Raw genomic sequence first — 27,140 nt, forward strand, 5'->3', positions numbered from 1 at the left:
CTGCGCGCGCGTCCTCCGCCACGAGGATACGCAGGACCCTCTCACGCTCCCCTTCGCTCCCCCCTAACAGACCTAACCGAGTAACAAACTCACACGCGCGCGAGCGCCTAACTCCTCACTTAATTCAAATCCCCGCTCTGACGTCGTCACTTCCGTAGTGCCGGCGTAAAACTCTCCTCACTCCAGGTCTGTATCTCTCCGCCACGCAAAACTTTGCCGCCTTTTCTTTTAACTTAGTTGTCCCCTGCGCTGGAAGAACGGTAAAATATAATAATGTTCTTTACCCCACAACCACTCCCACACTGAACTGAGCTTTTTGGGAGGCGGGGGGGGGAGCGGGCTGTGTGGGGACTACTTCTGAATGGTTTCCGCGGAAGCATAAATATGGCGCAATGTTTTATCAGATTTACTTTTTAAAACGACGCGCGGTGGATTCTGATTGGAGAACGTGAGATGACGCAGGCAGGAAAAACGATCCAATGGGGAACCCAGAAGGCCGTTCAATTTTTAACAGACAGTAAGGAGAAGCGCCGAGCGCGTTTAGGTTCCTTTGCTTCTCGCGCCAAGCGACGGAGGCGGGAAAAGGGCTCCCGCTTAGGGGACAGCCGTAATGCCGCTTACCTGCGAGTAAGCGCCTCTGAACTCAAGTCTTCTCAATGGGCGTGCTTATGAGGGTCCCGTCCCTCCTCTGTTCTGAAGTGCTGCTTAAAAATAGCACAACAGGGTGGATATAATGACAACTTTTGAGTGCTTATGAAGTAGCTGAAGAACTTCCAAGTACAATGATTGAATTTTAAGAAAAAGAAATTTTAGTGTTTTGTTGGAAGCCGCCCAGAGTGGCTGGGGAAACCCAGCCGGATGGGCGGAATATAAGTAATAAATTATTATTATTATTATTATTATTATTATTATTATTATTATTATTCTCCCCCCTACACTATTTTCTTTTTCTGAAAATGGAAAGACTTGCCAGGTGCAGACACGCCCCCTAAATTAATGGAGGATGGGGGGGCACCCTCGTGACTACACAGGACAGGGGTGTGGAAACTTGAATGAAATATTGGGGGGCCCAAGCAAGCCTCGCTCAGCACATGACGCGGGCACGCACATGCTCATCAACTGGGGGGTGGGGCTCAAATGTTTTACGCGGGGAGAAGGACCCCTCGGTCCCTAGGACTTGGATCCTATGATACAGGATCTGGCAATTGCAGTTCCACATAAGTAACTCGAGTTCTCCAGTTTAGCATCTCTTTTGTAGGCAGCCCATCCCAAGCCCATGCAACTGCTAGAGCTTGCTTTTCCCCATCCCAACTCCCATCTCTAAAAAACGCTTTATCCTATGCAGTCCCACTGTACACCTGCTCTCATCTTCACCCCCATGTCCGTGCCTCCCCCCAATTTTTTCTGCAAGATCGCTGCAGTGGTGAACTCCTTCTGCAGCTTTTCAGTTATAGGTAAATGACACGTAAGGAACAATTAGTTACTTTTACTTACAAAGAGATACGTCTAAAACATACCTGGTTTATTTCAAAAACATATTTGAAATTTTAGCTGAGAAAGAAGAGTACGTATAAATACATTCTACATTTATAAAGAAATGCTTTCTACATTTATGCAACAGGGGATGCATGAGAGTCTTCTGAATTTCTAAAGGTAGGAGTTACTCTCGAGCATTATCTTTGGCATTTAACATAATCCTTCCTGCTGCTTAATATAATTACAGTATTTTCCTGTGCCTTTGTGTGCTGGTTTGACTTTTTCTTTTCTATTTTCTTTTCTTTTTCTTTTACAAAGTAGCCTCTTGTTTCCCTGGACAATATATGAATGGGAAGTGAATGGGAAGTTGACTCCTTTGTTACTTAATTTCAATATTTATTTGGATTGGGAAGCTCCTGATGCAGTAAGTGAAAGTGGTGCTGAAAGAAAAAGTATTTTATAAATAGCATACTCGTAAGCTTTCCACCAAAATAGAAGAAATGTCCATCTCAAAAGAGTCTTAATGCAAAGATTTTTGTTTCTTAGTTTCTGGTCCAAGGAGTAGGGCCTCTTGAACCTTTAGGCTGGCTGTTCTAATTTCATCACATTTCTCAGTTGATGGATGTTGTGTATATTTTGGGTGCTTGCTAATAAAATATCTGTTCTAAGTTGCTACATCAAATCTGGAACTTCATGCAGAACCAGGAGTGAAATACATTGCAAAAAAGTACTATGGAATATTTGAGGACTCCACATCCTTTCACTCTCTCAAATGAGGCAGTTGAGGAATGCAAAAGGGATAAGTTTCAGGATAACAAGAAGGGAGAAAACACTGAAAGGGGTGGGGGGAGTGGCTGCTTTAAACCTTCCACCCCTAATTTACTAAAATTTCTGCTGGTGTTTAAAGTTACCATTTTCTTCCCGGTTTCCTCCATCTCTGCTTTACTCAAACTTCCACCACTTTAAACCACTGCTTTCTGCCTCTCAGTGTGCCTCCCTTCCTCACTCCCATGCTGCTGTTGTGCAGCTTGCCTTCAGCTTGCCTCTATCCTGCCCTGACTTCATTCAAATCCAGGTTTGTGATGTGGCAGTGCAAGCCTCCAGTGAGGGCTGTTTGATAACATTCTTACATTTATATTATATACAGAGAAACCAATCCTCCCTCCCAATTAGGCTTCCTGGAGCAGGGTTTCTCCCCAACCCCTCAATCTGAATAAAACCTGCAGTCATTTTGATTTCATATCTGTATCGTCTTACATTAGTCTTGCCTGAGCTGCTTCCACTTCCACTTTCCATTATGTCATCAGATTCGAAAAAGTGGAAAAGTGAATATCAAAAGCAGATGAGGAAAACTGCTTTAAAAGGTGACTGAGATAGTTATAGATTCTAAACTCTATACACACAAATGAAACAAAATGAGTATGTGCAGTGTATGTGTAGACCTAAATGTCTTTGAGTGTTGAGGAGAGAAAACAGGATACTCCATCCATGGGCAATAATGTATAATATTGTACACTTTTTACACAGAAAACTTTTTTACACACTAAACTCAATAGGACTTATAAGGAACTTCCTTGCCTCGCCTCACCCTCACTCCAGACATTTTGAGTACTTCAGTCATGTGAAATCTAGTAATTTCTAATGCGGTATTGCAATAAGGCTATTTTTTTCAGGGGAGGGCGTTGATACAGCTGCTTGCCAAGGGCACAAGGGACCCTATGCACACCTCTGGGTGTTTGTATATTGGTGATTTAGTAAGGAGGTGATATATGTCTAAATTATATATATTTTTGTGTAAAAGTAGTTGATACTGAAAATTAATAGCATATACATTGCAATTTATATGCTGCATATTAACTTACTTCCAGTAGTTTGCCTTGGTAGAATATATGGTCTAGTATCAAGTTAATAAAGTTTTTGCGAGCAGAATATATACACAAAGGAAGCAAAGCCTCGGCAAGGTCATACATTCTTTTCTGCTGCAGGGCATAATATTTTAATATTTAGATCTTTCAAAAAGCAAAATCTCTTGACATTTGTGCTTTGCTTTTGTAATTTTTATAGTTTGCCTCATTTGCTGTTTTCATGTGGCTATGATGTTTAGTCACTTCAAATGTGTTGTAGTTCAGTGTAAACAGCTTTGTTAATGTTAGCTTCGCTTTGGAATTAAATTACTCTGAAGTGGCAAAGCTACTGGCACGATCCAGCTTAGGCCATCCTGACCCCATTTACTTGGGAGTAAGCTAAGCCCCACTGAATCCAGTTCCCATTGGACTAACCTCTGACTAAACATGGTTAGATTGCAGTGTAAATTTGCCATTAGATTGCAATATGTAAAGTTTGAGTAGTCAACTTAGTAAAACCTGGTTATTTTCAAAATAGTATAACATTTCAGTCCCAGTTATACAGATACACCATTCTGAAGTTACTACTATGTCATGTGCAAGGGTATAATTGAGTAAATAGCTGACAATGTACATCATTTTATCTTGATAGACTTGCTCTTTAACATGCTTTTGGAAGTTGCACCTTTGAGCCAGTTATAAGGGACATCACAGTAGGATATTTTATTTTATTTATTGCATTTCTATTCCATCTTTTTCTCCAAGGAGCTCAAGGTGACATACATCGTTCTCCTCCTCATTTAATACCCACAACAACCCTATGTAGTAGGTTTTACTGAGAGGCAGTGACTGGCCCAAGGTCACTTTGTGAGCTTCATGGCTGAGTGGGGATACGAGCCCTGGGCTCCCAGATCCTAATCCAACCACTCCAGCATGTAGGAAGAAATCATTCTGACCATACCATTGTAATTATCTGAATTATATTTTCAGTATCTCGAGATACTTGCTGCATAGGAGTGCACTCAAAAGAAAGGATTTTCTGCAGAAATAATGCTGCAAAGTAACTTCACTATAGTTTTACTGTAATAAAAAAAGAAAGATACCAAGCCTTTAGCACACATTCAGGATTTTTTACCAGCATGTTAAGACTTACAGATAAGTGAACCAAGTTTATAAGGAGAGATACCACTAATGCCAGTGTGGTTAATGAGGAGAGTCAAGGTAAGCGATTGGAGAAGGCTTCATTCAGAAAAATACTTCCTTTTTATTTTTATTTGCTACTTTTTTGTTCTCATTTGGCAAAGGGAGCACAGCCCTTGCAGGGGGGGGGTGCAAACAATAAGGGATTTAAAAAAGAATTTGAGGAGCAAATTCCAAAAACATTAAAACCAACAATAAAAAGAGGTAAAATAAAATGGAGACCAGCTACGTAGGCAGTCCTCTTATGGATCAGTAACTGGTTAAAGAACAGGGAGAAGTAACCAAGAAAAGCTTCTCAGAAGAGTCCCCTGAGTGTTTGAAGTTTCGCTGCTTTTCATGAAGTAATGAAGGTCACCTTCCCTTCACAGGAATAAATGGACAGTTCTCCCAATGGAGTGATGTAGAAAGCCAAGTCCCCCAAGATTCTTGGTAAGACTCCACTTTTGAACTTGTTCATAAATAACCTGGGGTTAGGGGTGAGCAGTGAGGTCACCAGATTTGCTGTGGCCACCAAATTGTTCAGGTTTGTAAGAAGAAAAATGGATTTGCCAATTAGCTACAAGAGGATCTATCCAGACTGGGTTAGTGGGAATTAAAATGGCCTGTGCAATAAATGCAAACAATTCTAAAGTGATGTACATTGCTGGGGGAGTCCTAACTTTTCATATATGCATTTATGGGGTCTGAAATGGCAGTGACTTATGAGGAATGAGATCTTAGCTTAATGAAAATGTTGAGCCAGTGTGTGACAGGGTTTGAAAATAAAACTGTCAATATCATAATGCTGTTACACAAATCTATGGTAGGAGTCATTCTGCAAAGAAACAAAAGATTGTTGTAACTTTAAGAACTGTTTCTGTGAGTTCGTGGTGTGGTTTTCTAGACTGATTAGGTACAGCTGGTGATGAGTACAAAAGGAGAAGTTGCAGTTTGCATTTGCCTGCAAAAGAGAACACCCATATGCTTTGTGTTTGTAAGGTTGTAAATAAAAACTCTTGCTTGAGTATTTTACACCTGTCTTGTGGTTCTGTCGTCTGCTGCCAGGAAGATACAGCTCCAATAATCTATGGTGACTGCACTGGAATACTGTGTTGAGCTGGAAAAGGATATTGTTGAGCTGGAAAAGGGAGGAGGATGTAACCAAAATGATCAGAGAGCTGGAACAAGATTACAACATTTGGAACTTTTTAGTTTAGAAAAAGGTATTGTGGAGCATGATAGAGTTGTATAAAATTATGCATGATGTGCAGAAACTGGTAAGAGCAGGGGCTTTCAACCTGGTCCCCTTCCCCCAATAGTGGGCATTTCTGGATTCTAGGTGGGCGGTAGGGGTTCTATGGAACAAGCTGAATCCTCCTTCCATCGAGCACTGGTGGGTGGTAAGGAAATTTTACCATCAAGAAAGATGCATTAGTGGGCAGTAGGTATAAAAAGGTTGACTACCCCTGGGTTAGAGAGAAGTATCTATCCTTCTCACATGTACTAGAACCTGGGCCATCCACCAAACTAGAATGCTGAAAGATTTAGGACGGACAAAAGGAACTATGTCACACAGCACATGATTAGACTATGGAATTCATGATTGCAAGATGTAGTGTTGGCCATCAACTTGGATAGTTTGAAAAGGACACTGGACAAATGTATGGAGTAAGAGCTATCATGACTGTATTACTTGCACTGTCAAAAGCAGTATGCTTCTGCATATTAGTTGCTGTTGTGCTCCTGTCCTTCTCAAAGACTTCCCACATGAAACCATAGCTGGTTGCCCCCTATGAGTACAGGATGCTGGACTAGAATGGAGTTGGTCTAATCTTATTTTATTAAGAACTCTGTGTGTTTTCACTTTTGAGAAAGATGGGTCTGCACATTTTCTAGCTAAGGACAGTTACTGGCATAAGCTATAGCCATTTATTTTTTCATTCTAGATATCTAGATAGTGTAATCTGAATGCCAGTATTTGAGGAAGGTATGGTTTATCAGTAACTATTTATTTCTATTTGTAAGACACAAATCAAAAGCTCAGAGACATGATTCTTGCATGCATTTATGAATATGCTTTATAAGAAGCTCATATTAAATTAAGATTTAAAGTCCTTTCAAATAATTAATCTATCTATCTTTTAGATGATAAAAGTGCAAAGTGTAGCAAATTACCTGGGGAAACAGAACTCCAAAACATCAAGAGATTTTATTTGATATAAAAAATGGTAACAAATTGTCGAGATTTTTTTCTTTCAACTGCCCTTCTCCCACAAGAGTTCTGTGTTTTATTAGATCAAATATAATATAGAATATTACTTTTACTAATGTATTCTTTTTAAATACACTATTATCAAAGCCACAGAGGATGTTCAGAAAACAGACTACAAATCTCATAATGAGGTCTGCCACTGCAGTTTCAAATAAAACTATATAGCCTGGGTAGTAAGAAATCTTGGGAATGATCCCGAGAAAGTCACTTATAATCCAGCTACAGTGGTCTTTGTTTACACGTGAGTTCTGGCAAAGTGAATAGACGTATGCTAGACTGGATAATTAAAAAAGCTGTCAACTTACAGGTTTTCAATATTCAGAATCAGAGTTCTAAAAACAAGATCTCAACAGGGCCAAAATAGATTGGAAACATTTTAAATTCTTCCAAGTTCTAAGCACTGACATCCCATGTAGTCAATTTTATAAGCTTTTTTCCATAGTCTGTGGCATTAGGTTACCAAGAATTAAACAAGGAACTGTCAGAAATGAAGAACTTGCTCATGGAAATTCACAAGTAGTTTTCTCATGGTGATGGCAGATCTGGATTTCAGTTATGTGAGACACAGTTATCTACTGCTTGGCGACTGAGAGGATTTATATATTTTTTTTAAAAAAATCTTCCAAAATAGTTGATTCTTCAAGAACTACAAGCAATGGGCTCTGATTGATAGCTGCTATATGTTAACCTCACAACAGGGATGTAATTGAAAATTGTAACTTTGTGACGTGTGTGTGTGTGTTTTCATAGAATTCAGACACTCTTTTACAATGGCAATGAGTAGCTATCTACCTCCCATCAGAAAACCCCCCCAGCAAACAGGGTTCTACCAACTTAAAGCATGATGAAGGTAATCTGCACTGTAAGAATTTCTGGAACTTATTGGGTGGAGATCTTACAGCAGGATCCTATTAGTGAAAGTAACATTGGACAACTGTGGATGGCCTCAAGGCAGGACATTTAGGAACATTTGGTAAATAAAAATACCATAGAATGGTTTTGATATGAATAAAAAAAAATTGTTAGCCCAAATAAATGGTTCTGTCCAGTTTTAATGCTCCAATGAAATCTAATCTAATTAGATTATATCTAATCAGGATACAATATTCTCCACATAGCTGAGATATCAGTGGTGTGTGCCTTTGCATTATAGAAAATAGTACCCTACTAAATCCAGAGTGACGACTGAAGCAAACTAGGACATGGTCTACACATAAAGCAACATGAGGGTAGATAGAATGTTGAGGAAGAAGGAGCCAGGATGCAACCATGTTAAACTATCCATGGACACCCCAGATTTGAATGCTCCAGCATATTAAAACACCCTGCAAGTAAAAGCAGCATTACCAGGAAGAATGGTTCTAGCACAGCTTGTTCCCAGTTGTTTTCTACTCATGAAGGAGTTTTGAACATAGGGGAGCATTATAAATGTGACCACCTATTTGCAGTCTGAAGTGGAACACTGCATGTAACACAGGCAGCACAGAGAGGAGTAAGGGAGAGGACATACTGTCCAGACATTGCTGGATTCCTTTTGTACTTCCTTCAAAGGAAAGATGTTTTAAAACGAACGTATCATTCTCTTTCAGAAATCTAATATATGCAACAGAACCATCTCTCTTGGCACACACAAAAGTGCACCATGTCCTTTTTATGCCATTCCCCTTCACCACCATGTTTCTGCTCCTGCAGTCCAGTCTAACCCTCTCATATCCGTTTTGATGCATGTGTAGACAAGGTCTAAAATGCCTGCCATGGCTATATTTGTTTCAAGTAGACCAAAATGTACTGCCCAGGAAGATTACATTTACTTTTGTATAATCCATTGGAACAACTGAGAATAATGATTACTTTTATTCAGATTACTTAGAATAAATAAGCGTGTTCTGGTTGAGAAGATAAATTGCTGTTGCAAATTAATGTTATATGTATAATGCTTCATTTTTAACTCTCTCTTTTTTTTGTCAGAACAGTGCTCTGAGTCAAATAGCTAGAGTTTTTAAAGTTATGGGAAGTAATTTAAGTAAGGGATTTTATGTCCTTTGCACTATTGCTGTATTTAGTTTAAATGAGCAAATAGTAGAGGAATGAAATTAAGAGATTTAAAGAAAGAAATGCAGCCTGAAAATAAAAATGAAACCTTGTTCTTGCATCAGAATTATTAGATCTTGCGATTTGCATATACAAATAATTCAGCAACATTCACTGGCATTATAAATACAGCAAGATCAAATTATAAATGTAATAAAAGAAAATATCACTGTATAATACATACATATATTATAAAGATCTTGACATAAATTAAATATAGTTTTGCATATACAGAATAAGGTTCAGTAGCAACATACTAAAAATGATACTGCGTAATGAAAACATTTTCAAATGCTGGAAACAAAGATGTTCAAATTCCTTTAAAAACCAATTCATAAAAGTCATTTTCAAAACACTAATCAATACAGCAGGCATTCTTCTGTTGGGCCTGATTAACCCAAGCCATTAAGTATCTACTTAGTACAAGATTTCAAAACTTGCTTGCATCAAGAAATGCTTTCCACACTGAGTTGTCTGCCAAGAACTATGTTGTGTGTTGCAGGGAATTCTGGAGTGCATTGTGTCACATTCTTAAATTTGCGTAGTGAGACTAGCTGGCCCCTATACAGAGCACGTATGTCCCACAGCACCAGGGCTGTTTCCAGGATTCTTTGGACCCCATGCAAGAGATAGCAGGAGGCCTGAAGACGCAGAGGAGAGATGCAGAAACGTGCACACACAGAGATACACATCCACATCAAATACAAGAGAGTGCACACTTCATGCATTCAGAAGAGTACATGAGAGTTCAAATTGTGTAGGGTCACAGGGACGCAATGCTGCCCCTGCCCCCAGTAACCCTCTGCATGCTTCCTACTCCCACAAAGGTCTGCAGGGAATTTCTGAATGCAGCTAGAATATTGCTGCAGATATTTCTGCTCCAACCTTAGGAGGAGAGTGGAGATGGCACACATGAGGATACTGGAGGAGGGGCTGGTGCACACACTCCTGGACTGTTTCAAGCTCAGGTGTTCTTTTGAATGCATGAGCAGGGCTTCCTCCAATATCTTCTTTTGCTCCTAAGCTCCATGCAGAGGGCTAGCTGGCTGACTAAATGGGGCGTGCGGATGGGCTGGCTCTAACAGCAGATGAGTCGGGGGCACAGAGCCTGCGCTGCCTGATATAGCATCCACTACTGGTAACATGGGAGACCTCAAGTGGACCAGGCAAACTGTGAGCTTAGGCTCTCCCAACTTCTGCAACAGTGCAGAGTTAATCCTGAACCTTGTGGCTAATTGTGGGCTCTGCAAATCCTGTGACAATCAGGGGAGCAAGGAATCCAAGTACGGTATAGAATGGAAACACCTTGGCTGTCATACAGGCAACAGAAGGTCAAGACCAGAGCCTTCCTTTCCCCACACAGCTACATTTTCCCACACACATTAACTATTTGCATGCCTGTGTGCACACTGCTCTTGTTTGTTTTTAAAGCATTTTTATGTATATAAACTATTAAAGGGGGCCCTGCCAGATTTTGCTAGTCCCTGGTGCCAGGCCTACAAAGGACATGTCTCCTCCGCTGCTGTATTCTGCAGGAAAATATCAGTAACAAGTGATAAGATGCCTTTTGGTTAGCTAAGTTACAGTTCTTTATCTTGTTGTTAGTCCTTGCAAGGCATTAAAAAAGCAGATGCAATAAAGGGAGTGCTGGCCTGCTCCCTCCATGCATTGGAGGGCAAAGATCTGTAGCCAGGACGCTGCTGCATTAGTGTTAGCTCTCCATGTGATTCAGGACACTGATTGTGCAAGGTTCTAAATCACACTGGATCTGCATGCATATAGCAGACATCCAGCTTCATGGAGGGTGAAGCTGGGGAGTTAACACGCTCATGCCCTCTCCTCACACAAGTATAATCGCATGAGGGTTTTAACACACAAATAGGGCTATTGTTGATTCCCTGATAAATTGATAAGGAACCCTGGGTTTCTAGAAACATACTTCGAAATAAACTGCTTTAACAATATTACTATTTGTGCACTGTTTCTGAGTTAAGCATGTACTTAAGAGCTTTGGCAATCAATGTCCACTGTCACACAAGACAATAAGTTGAGTCACATAGTGACTAGATATGCAGATCAGAACATAAAAATTTCTAATCACTGTTTGGCATTTATTAATGCAATCTCATGCAATGTAAAAAAATTTAAGTGTGGAAACCCATAAGTATGTTTGTTATACCATTGTACGAAGTATCACAGTCTTATTTGACTAAACACCTTGAAGTGAAAAACAAGCTTTCTAAAGTTGCAATTCACCAACCTCATAAAACAGATTAGTTGTGATTAAAAGTGATTTGGCTGGGTTTAGCACAGTATTTCCTCAACTGTGGCATGTCTTGTCGTCACCAAATGGGAGAACCTAGTAGAACTAGATTGTCTGAAGGGGATCCAACAAAGCCACAGAGAAGGTTTTGTGCTTCAGATTACTTCAGAGAATTTAATCCCACGGAATTATCTGAAACTGTTGAGTATAGAAATTATTCCACATTGGGGGAGGAAAGCTGCTCATTTGGCTCCATTTTAAGTGCACTCATATTAGTATTACCGAAATGAGCCTCACCCCAAGTATTCTGGCTTCACTTGGGTAAATATAAGAAAAGTTAAAACATCCCTACTTCATTAATGGATTCCGCTATGTGCATTTCTGGCCCACATCTTACGTTTTTAAATATTGCTTTACAGAACAAGCAACAAATTAAGAGAGCTCTGGATGCTATTATAAATATTATCTAATAATTACTTCCTTCCACCAAGGCAGGATTTTTCTCTACATCTGGAAATGACTTTGTTTGGATAATTTAAAAAGGAACAACTGCAATGCTTTCCCTTAAGCAGATTTCACAGTTACAGCTATGGTTGCTGGTCAGAGGTCAAGGAAGGGGTACTGGACCAGATACTAAGAGAAGCAAGGAATTCCAGAGTCATGGATGAAGGAACAGCAGTTACCTATGCTATTCTAGGTTTACTGAAAGCTAGGAAGTGGGAAATTAGAAGACAGAGACTAAATTGGTAACTGTAAAGACTATTTTTGTGTTATCAAGCTAAATAAGATACTTTGGCTAAGTGCAGAGAGGCCATTCATCAAGGAGCCAAGAAAACCGAGGGGACATATTCACCAGGACACCAAAAATGCCTAAAGGTGTTACTAATATCCAGTAGTCAAAAACTCAATACCAGGACTAGCACATGTCTCTATTGTAACAAAAATAGAGATATTAGGAAGAATATGATTATGGTTTTGTCATACCTAAATAAAAACCCCAGTATTTTGAAAACAGCAGTTTCCACACAATTTATACTGCATTAGAAAATGTCTGACACTCTTAAGTCTGTTGGAAGCAGCTTCTAAAGTGGTGGGTAGAAACAGTGGTTTTAAAAAAACCTATCTTCATCTATTAATGTGCTCACAGATTTGGGTCCATAGTGTATTGGACTGTTCATTCCTCACATTTTGGAGTTTGGATTTCCAAACTTATTATGATAGAAAGCTTATTTTACATTCAACTCTTAACCAAATAATGGTGTTTGCTTTGGGGCTTAGAGAGCTTAACATCAATCAACTCTTACAATAAATTCTATTCATTAAGTGCATAACAACTGTACATATACATATAAATTTACAGAAGTGCATTACTGGGAAGACACAAGCAATAAAATGGCAGTGCTTTAAAAACAGTGTGCTTATAGACTAACCTGAACTGTTTTCAATTAAAAGTCAGTAAGTAAAAGACTCATGTGGACACCTTGCAATCCTCTGAATTGCTAAAAGTATCCACCTTTCTTCCAGTCATGTATTAAAATGAACATCGATTAAAATAATGCAGGAGCTGAAATGTAATGACCAGGTTAAAGTCTACATAGTTGTCAATAAGGCTTTCCTTGTTGTATTAAAAAAAACACCAATCAACAAGCCCAGACTATTGCATATTAGACATTTATATACAAATTATTCTTTTGTACTTGTGCTCTTTAATTTATGCCTTCTAAAAAGATGGGAGCAATAGATATAAAATGTACTGTGTGTTTTGTCATTTTTCTCCAAAGCTAGTTTTGTCCAGACAATGACATTGCCACATGGGGCTTTATATATTGTCACAGCCATTAAAGTAAAAACCCTAGGAAGCAACCCATCATACAAGTCAGTTCAAAACATATGGGTTTTGTGCCCTAACAGTAAATGGTTTGTTGTGCACCAACAGCCCAAACCCAAATTTTGTGGGCACTCCTACATGTCCATACTTCATTGGCTACACTACTGGGATAGTTCTGTATACTTACAATAAGGGAGAAAATTGTGAAATCATAGGTCATATAGGAGGTCTGAAAGCATACTGGCATTGAGGAGTACCACACCATTTGTAGGGACACAATTCAGGACACTGTTCATTCCCATTAAGTACCACCGACACTAAAGGAGCACAAGTGTTTTTATCTGTGTCCTTAATTGAACACTAACACGAGTATTCTAAGGACTTGGAAGTAAATGTCTTGACTTCAGTAGATGCTATTCCCTGATTCAACTAAAGATTTGTCATGACTATACTCCCTTGACACCAGTGAAGCAAGTTTGCCACTATGTAATTACTGAAGTTGTGTTGCTTTCAGTCGTGCTTAGCCATAACTATCTTAAGCTAGATTGTTTTAAATTGAAAGTATATGTTTTCCTTTATATATTTGCTTTCTATCTGGCAATATACCTTTTTGTGATAGCAAGAACAGAACCTCTTTCTTTTCAAAATACAAAATAGTTTCAAAATATTGATTAATTAACTTACATTAAATATGTTACTTTATGCTAATATTTCTTTTTTAAAAAATTCTATCAGGTTAAATAACTTAAGGTGATCTTTTAAGATTATTTAACTGAATTCAACGAACTCAGTATTTGCATTATGGTGCTAAGTTACAGCTTGCAATTATAACAGAAGTATCTAGAGAATCTTGTATTCAAAAATAATTATACGTTTTATGTTTTTTGCTAAGGTTCAGAATCTTAGACAGTTGCTTGTGGAGGATTCATGTACCATTATATATAATCCACTGAATGAGTTGTGCTTAACAGGAAGAATGCTTAAAAAATACCAAAAAAAGCAAACAGATATAACCTGGCTATTGAACGTTAAGATTAATAGTTGAAAAATATTAACCAACTTTCTAGAGCACCTCAAATAGTGTCTTCCACAGTCAGCAGTTCACATTAGCATCAATAGGTTTACAAGTGGAGCAAGGTGCTGATGAACATAAAAGCATCAAAACACCGCCACAACCAAAAAAAGAATACTCTGCAAATACTGAGATGAATGCAACAAGCAAATGCATATGGTCTTGGGTGGCCACACTCATTTCAGTGGGGTGTACACAGTGTTTCCTAGTAGCATGTGGCCATTGTGTGGAACTTGCTCTAAGATAAATAATTGTTATGTGCATGGATTTGGATCCAGCCTGTTTACTCTTATTTCTCTGCTTTATAAACACGGGTTATTTTATAAGTCATCTTAAAAAGTAAAAAGTAAAAGGCAGAATTTCATAGATGTTCAGGGGAAAATATGGGTATGATCCAGCCAAAACCAAGCATTTTTGAAGTCCCATTAATGAATTTTAAAAATTTTTATTTCCTATTCTTCGATGGACTCCCATCCAAGGGGCAGATCAGATCCATGACACTTAGCTTCAGCAGTGCTGCAGCATCAAGTGCTCCCAGGCCATTAACTGGACTCCAAATCCCATTAACTTCAATGGGAAAAATTTAAGCATAAGCTTAATACACCCACTGAAATCAGTGGGTATTGAATATGCCTAACATAGGCTGGATTGTGCCCTATATTCATAATAGTTTATACTGTGATATATTGTACACGGCCATCTGTTATGCAAAACTTTAAAGATCACCTTGATCCAGCTTGGGGAACTAGATACACAGACACAGCCTTTGCACATATATCCCCAGCAGAATGGGGTGTCCCACATGCAAAAGTATGCGAGATGTGCAGCTCCCCTATTTTATGTGCTGAAGCTGCACATGTTGAGCATTTCAAAACAATAGCAGTCCTGCTGTTTGGGAGGGAACGTGGGACTCTGGAATCAAACAGGTTCTTCAGGGGTTTTTTGAAACGGTTCTGCGCATGCTCCTTTGGATCAGAGAGTAAAAGTCTTGAATAATTTATACATCTAAGGAGGCATTCCGAGCAAGCCAAACATGGTAGTATGTACATTTAGAGTTTTTAAAAAGTCAATGGAAATAAATTAACATGATTTACAAATCTCTGTACAGATGATTAAATTAATAATAATAAGGCAGGAGTTTTCACTTGAAATTGGCATAATCAGAAAATATGTCAATGAAATCTTGTACCACTTTGTAGCAGAATTCATACTGTTCCTGAAAAGAGAAGAAGAATACATTTACTCTGATGAAAATTTCTCTGAATCACAACAATTCCAGTGAAGCATGTTTAACTCTAAACTGGAGCATAATCGTATGTAGCCTATCTCACAGACAACATTTTAAATTTCTTATCCTGCTAAAACACTTTCTTTTTTGCAGGTTGTAGCATAATTAATTTTAAAATATAACTAAAACAACAACAGCAGTTGGTTCACTGAGAAAGCAGACTTTGAATGAGAGGTGGACAGTGAGCCCAATGGGACCATTTAAAATAACCATAAATCCTATCAGGAGTCACTGACAAATCAAGAAGTTTCCCATTTACTTGTTCATTTTAATTAGTTATAGCCTGCCTCTCAGGGTGGGGGAGCCATCAAAAGACAGCTAAAATGGCTATATTCTGATACCAGGACACATATGTAAGCCTGACTATTGCTATTGTTTTTAAAACAACTGTGAGAGGCAAGCAGAGCACAAATAACCAGCTCTAATTAATCTGCCCCTTATATACAGGGAGGCCACCCTTGCCGTAATTCCTTGATTGCAAAAGTATGCAACAATATTTGGATCTTGCCACTGCTATTAGCAGTTCAGAGGACCAGCTGTACACCCCTCTCCCCCGCCCCCCCCGCCCCAAATCCAAGATACCCTGTAGCACTGTGCAGAGGCTGTTCAGCAGTTTCAAAAGTTGTTGTGGTATGGCTTTGCAGGAAGGGTTAGCTCCTAGTACTGAGAGAACACGACTAAGCATTGGCACTACATGTATTTGTGAACACCCAAGTCCTGTGTTGTGGCACTTTGCTCAAATACCAACATCCTATTATCCTTTTGACAAATATTTTTGTGGTTAAAACAACATACCAGTGTTTGCACCATATGTGGTCTTTGCAGTCGTAAACTCTTCACAGCTTGAAATACATCTAAGAGCCCCTCAGCTTTGACTCGCTCCAGAATATTGCTGAGTGCAATGAATGTACCTGTTCTTCCAGCTCCAGCACTATAATACATATACATTTTTTCCCTTTAACAAGTTATATTATCAAATCCATATTCAATACAATGAAAATACACCCTGAATTGATTCCCTGCTACTGAGAAGAATTCCTGCATTGCCTCACTGTTCTTTCCAAGGACTGGCAGAAGCAGAATAAATTATGCCAATTTGCTTAATATAAACATTTTCATGCAGATAACGGAATTTAGTTCTACTAGCCAGGGAAAACTTTCTTGAAATATAAACTGACATCTAAATTTTTCAACCAGCCAAGCTTAATCTTGCAATCACTTTATGTGCATAAATGTTTACATCATGCGATTTCTAAAGTAACAATATATAAATATAGTTCCTAGCACTTCTGGAAACTCTTCAAAACATCCTTGTCTCACCAGCCAGAGCCTGACTATCACTATGTGACTGACTGTTGTGCATTACACATTGAAGCTAATGTAATGTATGAATTATAGTTCTAGCTAATAAGAAATTGGGCTTCAAAATCATGAACACAGTTTATCCAACAAAAGCAGATCTCCGTAGCTGACATCTTATGACAGTAGGTGACTGGTAGGTGAGTGTAGTTTGCCCAAAATGGTCTTGCAGCCCAAATTCAGAAGCCAGGCAGACCTAATTAGGCCCATGGCCAAGAGGTTCCCCATTGCTGATCACTTTATGTAATATCACTTTATTTAATATCACTTTATCACTCCAGGAAAGTGATATTGAAGCCTTGCTGACAAATGCCCCATTTCTGATAACTGAGTATCTTGTCACAGTTGTCCATTCCCTCTTAAACTCCCAGAGTACAGAAAATCGTTTCAAGGCTACTAGATTGGTAACAGGGACTGGGCATTACAATCAGGTCGTGCAGGCACTTTGATAACTGCAATGACACCTGGTCAATTTCTGGGGTCTGTGTATTTTAAATGTGTATGTTTTTTATAGAAAATTATTGTCTTTTTTTAAAAAAAATGTAAATATATATTTTACGTTTTTGTAAATATTTGTCATGGAAATATTGATGGGCAGAATAGAAATATTGCAAACTTAAAGGTAAAGGTACCCCTGCCCGTACGGGCCAGTCTTGACAGACTCTGGGGTTGTGCGCCCATCTCACTTAAGAGGCCAGGGGCCAGCGCTGTCCGGAGACACTTCCGGGTCACGTGGCCAGCGTGACATCGCTGCTCTGGCGAGCCAGAGCCGCACACGGAAACGCCGTTTACCTTCCCGCTGGTAAGCGGTCCCTATTTATCTACTTGCACCCGGAGGTGCTTTCGAACTGCTAGGTTGGCAGGCGCTGGGACCGAGCAGCGGGAGCGCACCCCGCCGCAGGGATTCGAACCGCCGACCTTTCGATCGGCAAGTCCTAGGCGCTGAGGCTTTAACCCACAGCGCCACCAAGGAGTATAGAGCAAAATAAAATACAAAACTATTTACCTGCAGTGCACTGTAATGGGGTGGTTTCCTGTCTGCTGTTGCTGCTTTTGGACAGCTGCAATGAGGTCAATCATTCCCTTCCCTTCAGCAGGAATTCCAATTTCAGGCCATCCATGGAAATGAAACTGTCGGACAAGTCTGCCCAGCTTCTCCTGGTCATTCAAAGGCAAGAAAACCACAAATTCAATGCAGCTTCAAGAGTGGAACGGAACACTGGAAGCCATCCACAGACTATAGGATGGCTATCTATAGGAACCTTTTCATATATGGTCAATGTAAATTAATCATGTGATTTATATAAGGTAAGAGGATTTTAATGAGTAATCTAAATTGAGCTAAATTTACATTTCAGTTGGCTTTAAGCAACCCTGAAGGTCAGAAAACCACAGCGGACACAAACGTATTTAAAATGTTATCATTAATACCTGATTGTGCATAATCAGGAAGTCCCTGACGCTTATGGCATCAGCCAGTGAGTCACTCTTTATCTCGATGGTAATCTCTCCATAAGTAACAGATCCCTCTGATGGCCAGTACTGAAAACATTTTTCCTGTAACATTGAGAGAAGAAAAAGGAATGAATGCTGCCTCCATAACTTCTTGGTTGAAGTATCTTCATGCAGATACAGCACTGGTTCCTCAAAAACATTAGTAAGAACTAGTTCCTGTCTCCTTCCCCTTCCTCCAATCGCACATTACATATGATACAGAATAACTATTTAATGCCCCTGTATCTGAGTACTGAACAGAAGAAGAAAAATACAGGAAGTTCTGCATTCTCCATGTTTTAGTTGATGCCTATTTTCTATAGGCAATTGATATTATACAAGCATATGCTTGACATGCAATACTTCTGTACTTTGGGAGACAAATAAAAAGTTTTTAAAAAGGGAAAAAGTTAGAAAGACACATTAAAAACTTTCATGAATCATATGACAACACAAGTTGCTTTTGTAATGACTTAACAATGATTTCAGCAACGCTTGAAACGGATATCACTGTAAAACCCATTATATCTCACCTTAAGTTAAGAAATGTCGTTTGATGCTACACCAAACATGCAGACTTCTTGCCACCATGCAGCATAGCTGTCAACGTTTCCCTTTTTTAAAGGAAAATTCCCTTATTCCGAATAGGATTCCTCACAAGAAAAGGGAAAATTTGACAGCTACGCCATGCAATTGCTGACACTCAGTGCGGTCCAGAGGAAATTAAGTAAGCACTATCAAACTCCACTGACATCTTAGCACTCAGTTGAGCACGCTTAATTACCATTGATTTCCCAATTGACTTGATTATGTCTAACTTTCCCTAGAATTGTCACAATTTTTGTCTGAATTTTCACTACTGACGATCATCAAGCCAGGTTAGATACAATTTGCATGAAGCTGTGTGCATCAGGAACCATGCTATTACATGTCTCATTCCTAGCCTGAAAATCTTTGTCAAGAGCAAAGCATTTTTTTAAAAAAAGTTGGGTGAGGAAGAAGAACAACAAAACACTACAGTGACACCACATAGTCCCCAGGCTGCACAGCACTCTGCTGCTAAACACTGCTGGGCTTTGCTAAGATTTGGTGGTATGAAAAAGAAGAAGAGTTTGGATTTGAAATCCCGCTTTATCACTGTTGGTTTCTGCTTCCTTCACTGTGCAGCGAAAGTGCTTGTCACGAGACAGGTGTTTACATTCCACAGTCAATTGCTGTTGGAGTTTCTCACGGGAAAGGAGACTGGATGTGACGTACACTGGTTTCCTGTTTTTCGCTGTTCTCTCCGTGCTTTAGAGGAGAGAGGATGCTTTCTCTGCTCCGGCAGAGGCAATATGTTTTTCTGTAACCTACCAGCTTTGAAGTGTAAATAAAGTAATATAGAGTATGTGGCACGTACTCCTCATCATTCTGCTGTGCACGGGACACTGCAAATTCAACATTTTGGTTATCGGGCCCAGAAAGACGCAGTCATCTAAATGCCGGCGAAAGGATCGGAATGCAGAGGGACGGATCGGACGGTATCTGCTCTGCGCGTCAAGATGATTGATGAGGTATGTGCTCATGCTCCGGGCAGCCTGCCAGCTTCTAATTAATGGCTTTATGGCTGGACTCTGAACTTTTATGGCCATTTTGCCGGGCACAGGCAAGGGCTCAAAGGAACAAGCTCCTATGCTGGGGAAACCGAAAGTAACTTTTAAAAGTGCTTTTGGAATAAAGCAGCTGCAGCAGTGACGCAGCATGATTTAAAGCAGCAGAGATGACGCAGAAGGCTAATGCCAGAGTCATGATGGCCCTTCAGGATGCTTGTGGGATTCCTAAGCTCAATAAGAAAAACTATGCGGACTGGGTTCTCTATGCAGAGGCTATTCTGCGGAAAGAGGGTCTGTTTGAAGTAATTACAGACACCCCCCCCAGCTCCAGTTACAGATGCATGGGAAGCTAAAGATTCCAAAGCAAGGGGAACTCTTACATTGATGGTATCCCCAGAAGAGCTCTGTCTATTGCGTGGTAAGACCTCAGCCAGACAAATTTGGGACGCTTTGAGAGAGGCTCACTTGAGGACAGAAGCTGGATCCACTATGTTTTACTTTACCAAGCTGCATAATATGGCTCTTGCTGAAGGTGGAGATGTGCGTACACATCTGATGGAGATGCAGAATCTGAGACATGAGCTGCAACAGAGAGGACTCAACTTTCCAGAGGCTGTGTATTCCTTCATGATACTACAATCTTTGGGTTCAGGTTGGGAGTCTGTTGCCACTCAGATTGCTGTACAGCCAACTGCTCAGCTGACAGTGGACTATGTTACTGCCGTGATTCTGAATGAAGCAGACCGCTGGGGGGCTAGCTGCATGGGCAAGGGGGAGTCTTCACAGACGTCATCCCAGAGTGCAGTGGAACCACCAGATGGCGCCAAAGCTTTGAAGGAAGTGAAATGCTACTCGTGTGGACGTCTAGGCCATATGAAGAGGGAATGCAAATATCCCAGGGCCAAGACAGAGCAGCGCAGCGAAAGCTCATCGCGTGGAAAAGGCCGAGGCAAAGGCAAAGGTCCGGTGTCCAGGACAACGCAGCACAAGGCAATGATCTCACGCTTCGCTCCAAAGGTTGCAAAGGTCCAGAAGACGTCTAGATCTTTCTTCGTTGTTGATTCAGCGGCGACCCATCACATGTGCAACGATAAGCGACTGTTCGTGTCTTTTACACCGCAGGAAGGTGCGATTCACCAGGCGGATGACCACACAATCCCCAGTAAAGGCTACGGAACTGTTGTTCTTCACAGTTTGGACTTATCGATAAAAGATGTGCTTTATGTACCGGATGCCAAACATAATCTGCTCAGCGTTGGACAGCTGAATGAGTGGAAAATTGACGTTTCCTTTAAGAACAAAAGGTGCATCATCACAAAGAAAAATGATTATGTATTGCATGCTGAATATGTTGATCGTTTGTATGTTTTGTATTATGATGATGTTGTGCAGGATGAAACTTGTTGCACTGCAGGTTCTAACAAAAGTTTGCATGCAGAATGTATTCACGATTTTCACCGGAAATTTGGTCATTTGCATTTTGAGGCAGTATCTAAAATGCCTGCCTTGGTTGAAGGTATGACTATTAAACCCTGCAGGTACCACATGAAGTGCAAGGCATGCGCAGCAAACAAGGTGAAAATGGCTGCGAAAGGTAAGGTGTCTAGTAGGCAAGCTACAGAACCATACCAAATTGTTCATGCTGATTTGGTTGGACCACTAGCGCCCTCTTTGGGTGGAAATAGGTACTTCACGGTTCTCATTGATGCATTTTCCAGATATATTTATGTGTACAATCTCAAGCAGAAATCAGAGGCTTTTCCTAGGTTCAAGGAATTCTGTGCTTGGTTGGAAAATGTGCATGGTAAGAAGATAAAAATTCTTTTCACTGATCGCGGGGGGGAATTCACTTCTCAGCAGTTTGAAGCTTTTCTGACTAAGAAAGGAATTCAACACGATTTGTCTAGTCCTCGCTCGCCATGGCAGAATGGACTTTGCGAGAGGGCAAATCAGACATTGCTTCAAGGGTTAAAAACCTTGCTGCATGATGCAAATCTTCCAGAGAGTTATTGGGCCGAAGCTCTCTCGTGTTTTACTTACAGTTATAATCACAGGTTATCTTCAGCGATTGGTTGTACCCCCCATGAGAAGATGTTTGGCAAGAAGCCATACATCAAACACATGAGAATTTTTGGTTCTGACATGTGGGTTCACTCACCACAAAGCTCCAAGTTAGACAAGCGTGGATTGCATGGTATCTTTCTGGGTTATCAGAAAGGTTCTTACAGAATAATGATGACTGACTCTAAGACAATTAAGCTCACAAGAAGTGTTGAGTACAATGCCAAGTGGGGGGAGAATGTGGGAATTTTCCAATGTTATCCTGATGACAGTGATGAGACTGAGGATGAACAAAAGCAGCCGCAACAACCCACACCCACTGATGAAGGTTCTGATTCTGAGTCTGAAACTGAATCGGGTGATTCAGAGGATTTCAAGAGTGCGAAAGCCTCTATGCGACCCTCTGAAAGCTCTGATCAAGAATTGGAGGAACCATTGTTTACAATAGGTCACTTTTCTCCTAAGGAGGGAGAGGAGAGTGTTGAAGACCTAAGGCTAATTCGCAGGTCACAAAGAGCCACAAAAGGCAGACCTCCAAAGAGATTTGCTGATGAGTTTGCTAAGATAGCAGTAACAGCTGTTAAAAGCTCCAAGAAGGTATTTGAACCTTCAAGTTTCCAAGAAATCCAGGATTTGGATTCAAAGGAAGCTGAACCATGGTTAAATGCCATGAAGGCTGAGCTTGATTCCTTAGAAAGGAACAAAACATGGGAACTTGTTCCAGTAGTTCCAGGAATGAAACTGCTTGGAAGCAAATGGGTCTTCAAAGCGAAGACAGATCAAAATGGCAAGGTACAAAGACACAAAGCCAGACTGGTAGCCAGAGGTTTTGCACAAGATCAGGTGAAGACTATCATGAGACCTACTCACCCACAGTGAGCTATGAGAGCATTAGGCTTATGCTCAAGCTAGCTGCAGAGGAAAATCTACACATTAGTCACCATGATGTGAATACAGCTTTTCTGTACGGATCTCTAGATGAATCACTTTATATGCTTCCACCGATGGCGTACAGGTAAAACAGGGATTTGTTTGTGCTCTGAAGAAGTCCCTTTATGGTCTCAAACAAAGTGCACAGTGTTGGCACACAAAACTCACTGAGATATTGTTTTCTCTAGGTTTTAAGCAAGGGAAAGCTGATCCATGTGTATTTATCAAAGAGGAGGGGCAAAAGAAATTGTATTACTTGTTTTATGTTGATGATCTTTTATTCTTTTGGGATGATGTCACAATGTACAATAACGCCCTAGCTCAACTGAAAAAGCACTTTGATATGAAAGATCTTGGTGAGGTAAACAACTACCTATCTCTGGAAATAGAGAGAGATCAAGATGGTAACATTCTAGTACACCAGTCACGGAAAATTGCTGATGTGTTAAGCAAACTAAACCTGATGGATGCTAACCCTGTAGACACACCGATGACAACAGGTTATCAGGTAGATGACACTGAAGAAGCATTTTCTGACACTACACTGAACAGAAGTGTGCTTGGCAAGCTAAACTTCATTGCCAGATGTTCAAGACCAGACATTGCTGTTAGCTGTAATTTGCTAAGCAGACAAGTCAACAATCCTACTGTTAAGGATTGGAAAGCTCTGAAACGCATAGCGCGGTATTTGAAAGGCACTATGCATTACAGACTGAGATTTAACAATCAGAAGTCTTGTGGTCTTGAGATATTTGCAGATGCAAGTTTTGGAAGTGACACTACAGACAGGAAAAGTACGTCTGGAGTTTGCTATATGTACAACCAGGGTCTATTTGATTGGTCATGCAAGAAGCAAACAACAGTTAGCTTAAGTACTTGTGAAGCTGAACTGAATACACTGTCTTATTCACTTAAGGATTGTGAATGGTTGTTACAATTGTGCAAAGACATGAAAATTCCTGTCAAATATCCAATCCAAGTTTACCAGGACAACAAAGCATGTTTGGCTTTGCTGAATTCTGAAGGTTGTAAGCAAAGCACGAAGCACTTGCAATTGAAGTTGCAACATGCTAGGGAACGTATTCAGAAGGGACTCGTAACGGTGTCCTATATGCCAGGTAATGAAATTCCTGCTGATGTATTGTCCAAGATTATATCAAGGGATCAACACTGTACCTATGTGCAGAAGTTGGGTTTGTACTGATATTGTACGAACACGTTGCCCAGTGATGTTCACAGAAAGGGGGAGGATGTTGGTTTCTGCTTCCTTCACTGTGCAGCGAAAGTGCTTGTCACGAGACAGGTGTTTACATTCCACAGTCAATTGCTGTTGGAGTTTCTCACGGGAAAGGAGACTGGATGTGATGTACACTGGTTTCCTGTTTTTCGCTGTTCTCTCCGTGCTTTAGAGGAGAGAGGATGCTTTCTCTGCTCCGGCAGAGGCAAGATGTTTTTCTGTAACCTACCAGCTTTGAAGTGTAAATAAAGTAATATAGAGTATGTGGCACGTACTCCTCATCATTCCGCTGTGCACGGGACACTGCAAATTCAACAATCACTACCCGAAGGAGTCTCAAAGCGGCTAGCATTCTCCTTTCCGGTCCTCCCCCACAACAACACTCTGTGAGGTGAGTGGGGCTGAGAGACTTCAGAGAACTGTGACTATCCCAAGGTCACTCAGCAGCTGCGTGTGGAGGAGCAGAGATGCGAACCTGATTCACCAGATTACGAGTCCACCACTCTTAACCACTACACCACACTGGCTCTTACAAGCATATTTGTGGCTAATTATAGGCTACCGTATTTTTCGCCTTATAGGGCGCACTTTTTCCCCTCCAAAAATGAAGGGGAAATGTGGGTGCGTCCTATGGGGCGAATACAGGCTTTCGCTGAAGCCTGGAGAGCGAGAGGCTCTCGCTCTCCAGGCTTCAGGAAGCTCTGCGCAACCCTCCGGAGCCCGGGGCGAAGCCGGGCTCCGGAGGGTCACACAGAGCTGCCTGCCCTCCCGGGGTCCGCGCATCTCTGCGCAACCCCCCGGAGCCCCGCACCAAGCCGCGCCGGCCTCCGGAGGGTCGCGCAGAGCTGCCTGCATTAGGAACCTAATTAGGCTCCCTAGGCTTGCGGATAGCAGGCTCTTCTGGGGGCTGGGGTCGGGGGAAGCTCGGGCTTCCCCCACGCCAGCCCTGTGCCTGGGGGGGAAATAATTTTTTTTCTTTATTCCCCCCCCAAAAAAACCTATCTTTTTTTTTTTTTAGTGGGTTGGAATGTCCTGAAGAAAAACTTCATTTCCTCATCACACTTTACGCTACTCATAACAAAACATGTTTTTTTTTAATTGGGCAAAGTGGTATACCTGCTCCCTTTCGAGAACTTCGGTGAGCATTACAATTGTGTGGCATTTCCATTCCCACACCATTCGCCAGAAGTCTTCCACAGTGTGAGGAAGAGGTCCTTGTGTTGCAATGAAGTAATCCTTTTGGCGATAGCCCTTCACAGTAAAAAAAGACATACATGCAACGATTACCTGATGCCTCAGTGATTTCAAATTTTTAACTCCAGGCAATCTAAAAGTGATTCTAGACTAACAAGAAATATCAGAACAAACAATTCTTTTCAGAAAGCTCCAGAATGAGCCACAAATCCAGAAAACTGTAGCTAGTCCCTTACATACAATGGAAGGATAGGGAAACCAGTTCAGGAATAGAAAAACACTTAAGATTTGTATTGTATTGTATTGTATTGTATTGTATTGTATTGTATTGTATTGTATTGTATACTACTAGTACAGCATTTATATCCTGCCTTTCCTCCAAGGAGCTCAAAGTGGTACACATGGTTCTCCCCCTCTCCATTTTATCCTTAAAGCATCCCTGTGAGGTAGAATAGGATAGGCAGAGAAGCAGTGGTTGCCCAGGTTGCCCAGTGAGTTTCATGGCTGAGTGAAGATTTAGACCCTTATCGCCCAGGCCCTAGTCTAACTTTCTAACCCAAGGGTCAGCAACCTTTTTCAGCAGGGGGGTGGTCTACTGTCCCTCAGACCTTGTGGGGGGCTGGACTATATTTTGGAAAAAAATAATGAACGAATTCCTATGCCCCACAAATAACCCAGAGATGCATTTTAAATAAAAGAACACATTCCACTCATGTAAAAACATGCTGATTCCTGGACCGTCCCCGGGCCAGATTGAGAAGGCAATTGTGCCACATCCGGCCCACGGGCCTTAGGTTGCCTACCCCTGCTCTAATCCCTACACCACACCAGCTGCCATTCATGATCTGAATTCAGGCAATAATCTCAGGTGGCTGCCTCATGTGGGCGTGATGAACTGACACTCCACCTGGCCTCCTGGCTGCCAAGTCAGCCCTGAAGAAGCCTTGCATGGTTGGGTTTACTGCTGCCACCCATGTGAGACTTCTGTGAAGCTTCTGAGAAAGGGCAAATGGGGTCCTTCAGAGTGAGAGTGGGAGCCAAGTGCCTCTCACCACCCACCTCCTGCGAGACAGACCTTCATGCAAGCCCTGTAGGCGCACGCACACACACACGCACCACAAGAGAGAAATAATATATATGATTTATAAAGCCAATGGACAATCCAGCAAGTGTCTGAAAATGTAATTAGGTGGCACTGGAAAGACTGGGAATTTAGCTGGGTTCTTTAACTGACATTAAGCTTCCCTCGAGGACTGTATTAAAGTATTAGAAAATAAAATAAAAATCTAAGGGTCAAGAGAAAAAAGTTGGCTGTGTGTATAGAGAGATGAACCCTATTATGACTGAGACCATGAAGGAGTAAATACTGTTCAGGCAGCAGAACTGTATTTGGAAGAAGTGGAGAAGAGGAAAATTCTTATTTGAAAGCTAGAAAATGCTTCACTGCAGGTGGGGACCTCAATATCTGTTTTCTCTTAAGGAACAAGGAGAGCAGGGAGGTTTGTCTCTCTCTGTTGACATTTTAAGTGCAAAGCCATACTTTTTATGATGTTGATAATTCGATTCTTTTTGAAAATTCTCAAGTTACTCTTCAATATAGCTCATGTGGTAATGATAAAAGCACACGTGCAACCATGTTGCCTGCTAGTCGAAAACAAAGTTGATTCCTGAAAAGACTTGTAAAAATCGGTACTACACATATTCCACATACACAGAAACACTTACGTCTATGAAGGAAGCATTGATATAATCCGTATACTCCTGACCTCTTTTCATTGAAAGAATCACTCTGTTAAAGTCATCTAAAATACAAAAACACCACATATTAGGTTTCTTAGAATACTTAGCATTTTATAGTCAATAATACAATAAAGCTATGAAGCTTCAGGCTTTCGTAGAATCAAGTTTACGATATATCTTTGTACTTCAGCCTAGCAGTGCCACCTGCTGTTGAATGTGT

The 27,140-nt window shown here is 40.8% G+C and overlaps 2 protein-coding genes and 2 long non-coding RNA genes across 32 annotated transcripts in view; 2 read left to right on the forward strand and 2 right to left on the reverse strand.

Moving 5' to 3' along the window:
• Positions 1–119, reverse strand: part of MKI67 (marker of proliferation Ki-67) — a 35,373-nt gene extending 35,254 nt beyond the window's left edge. For all 19 annotated transcript variants that reach the window (XM_079977113.1, XM_079977108.1, XM_079977104.1 and 16 more), the window contains exon 1: positions 1–119. The gene's annotated coding sequence lies outside the window, so the exon portion shown is untranslated.
• LOC307216682 lies at positions 108–25,079 on the forward strand. 3 transcript variants are annotated; one of them, XR_013839262.1, is made up of 4 exons: positions 108–186; positions 4,889–4,949; positions 18,031–18,078; positions 25,005–25,079. It is a non-coding gene; the product is annotated as an uncharacterized lncRNA (long non-coding RNA). The 3 variants fall into 3 exon arrangements; XR_013839263.1 differs by lacking the exon at positions 108–186 and adding an exon at positions 464–627; XR_013839264.1 differs by lacking the exon at positions 108–186 and adding an exon at positions 1,552–1,653.
• LOC307216689 lies at positions 6,513–10,051 on the forward strand. The gene is made up of 2 exons (XR_013839273.1): positions 6,513–7,621; positions 8,361–10,051. It is a non-coding gene; the product is annotated as an uncharacterized lncRNA (long non-coding RNA).
• Positions 12,721–27,140, reverse strand: part of PTPRE (protein tyrosine phosphatase receptor type E) — a 120,105-nt gene continuing 105,685 nt past the window's right edge. For all 9 annotated transcript variants that reach the window (XM_079977146.1, XM_079977147.1, XM_079977145.1 and 6 more), the window contains 6 exons: positions 26,906–26,982; positions 25,103–25,237; positions 18,104–18,229; positions 17,679–17,830; positions 16,109–16,244; positions 12,721–15,241 (listed from right to left, as the gene is read on the reverse strand). In XM_079977146.1, coding sequence (XP_079833272.1) covers positions 15,167–15,241; positions 16,109–16,244; positions 17,679–17,830; positions 18,104–18,229; positions 25,103–25,237; positions 26,906–26,982 — 701 coding nt within the window. In that variant the 3' untranslated portion in view covers positions 12,721–15,166. The remainder of the gene's footprint in view (positions 15,242–16,108; positions 16,245–17,678; positions 17,831–18,103; positions 18,230–25,102; positions 25,238–26,905; positions 26,983–27,140) is intronic.

This window comes from Podarcis cretensis, assembly GCF_951804945.1.
Source record: "Podarcis cretensis genome assembly, chromosome: 5".
In the NCBI taxonomy this organism is placed as follows: domain Eukaryota; kingdom Metazoa; phylum Chordata; class Lepidosauria; order Squamata; family Lacertidae; genus Podarcis; species Podarcis cretensis.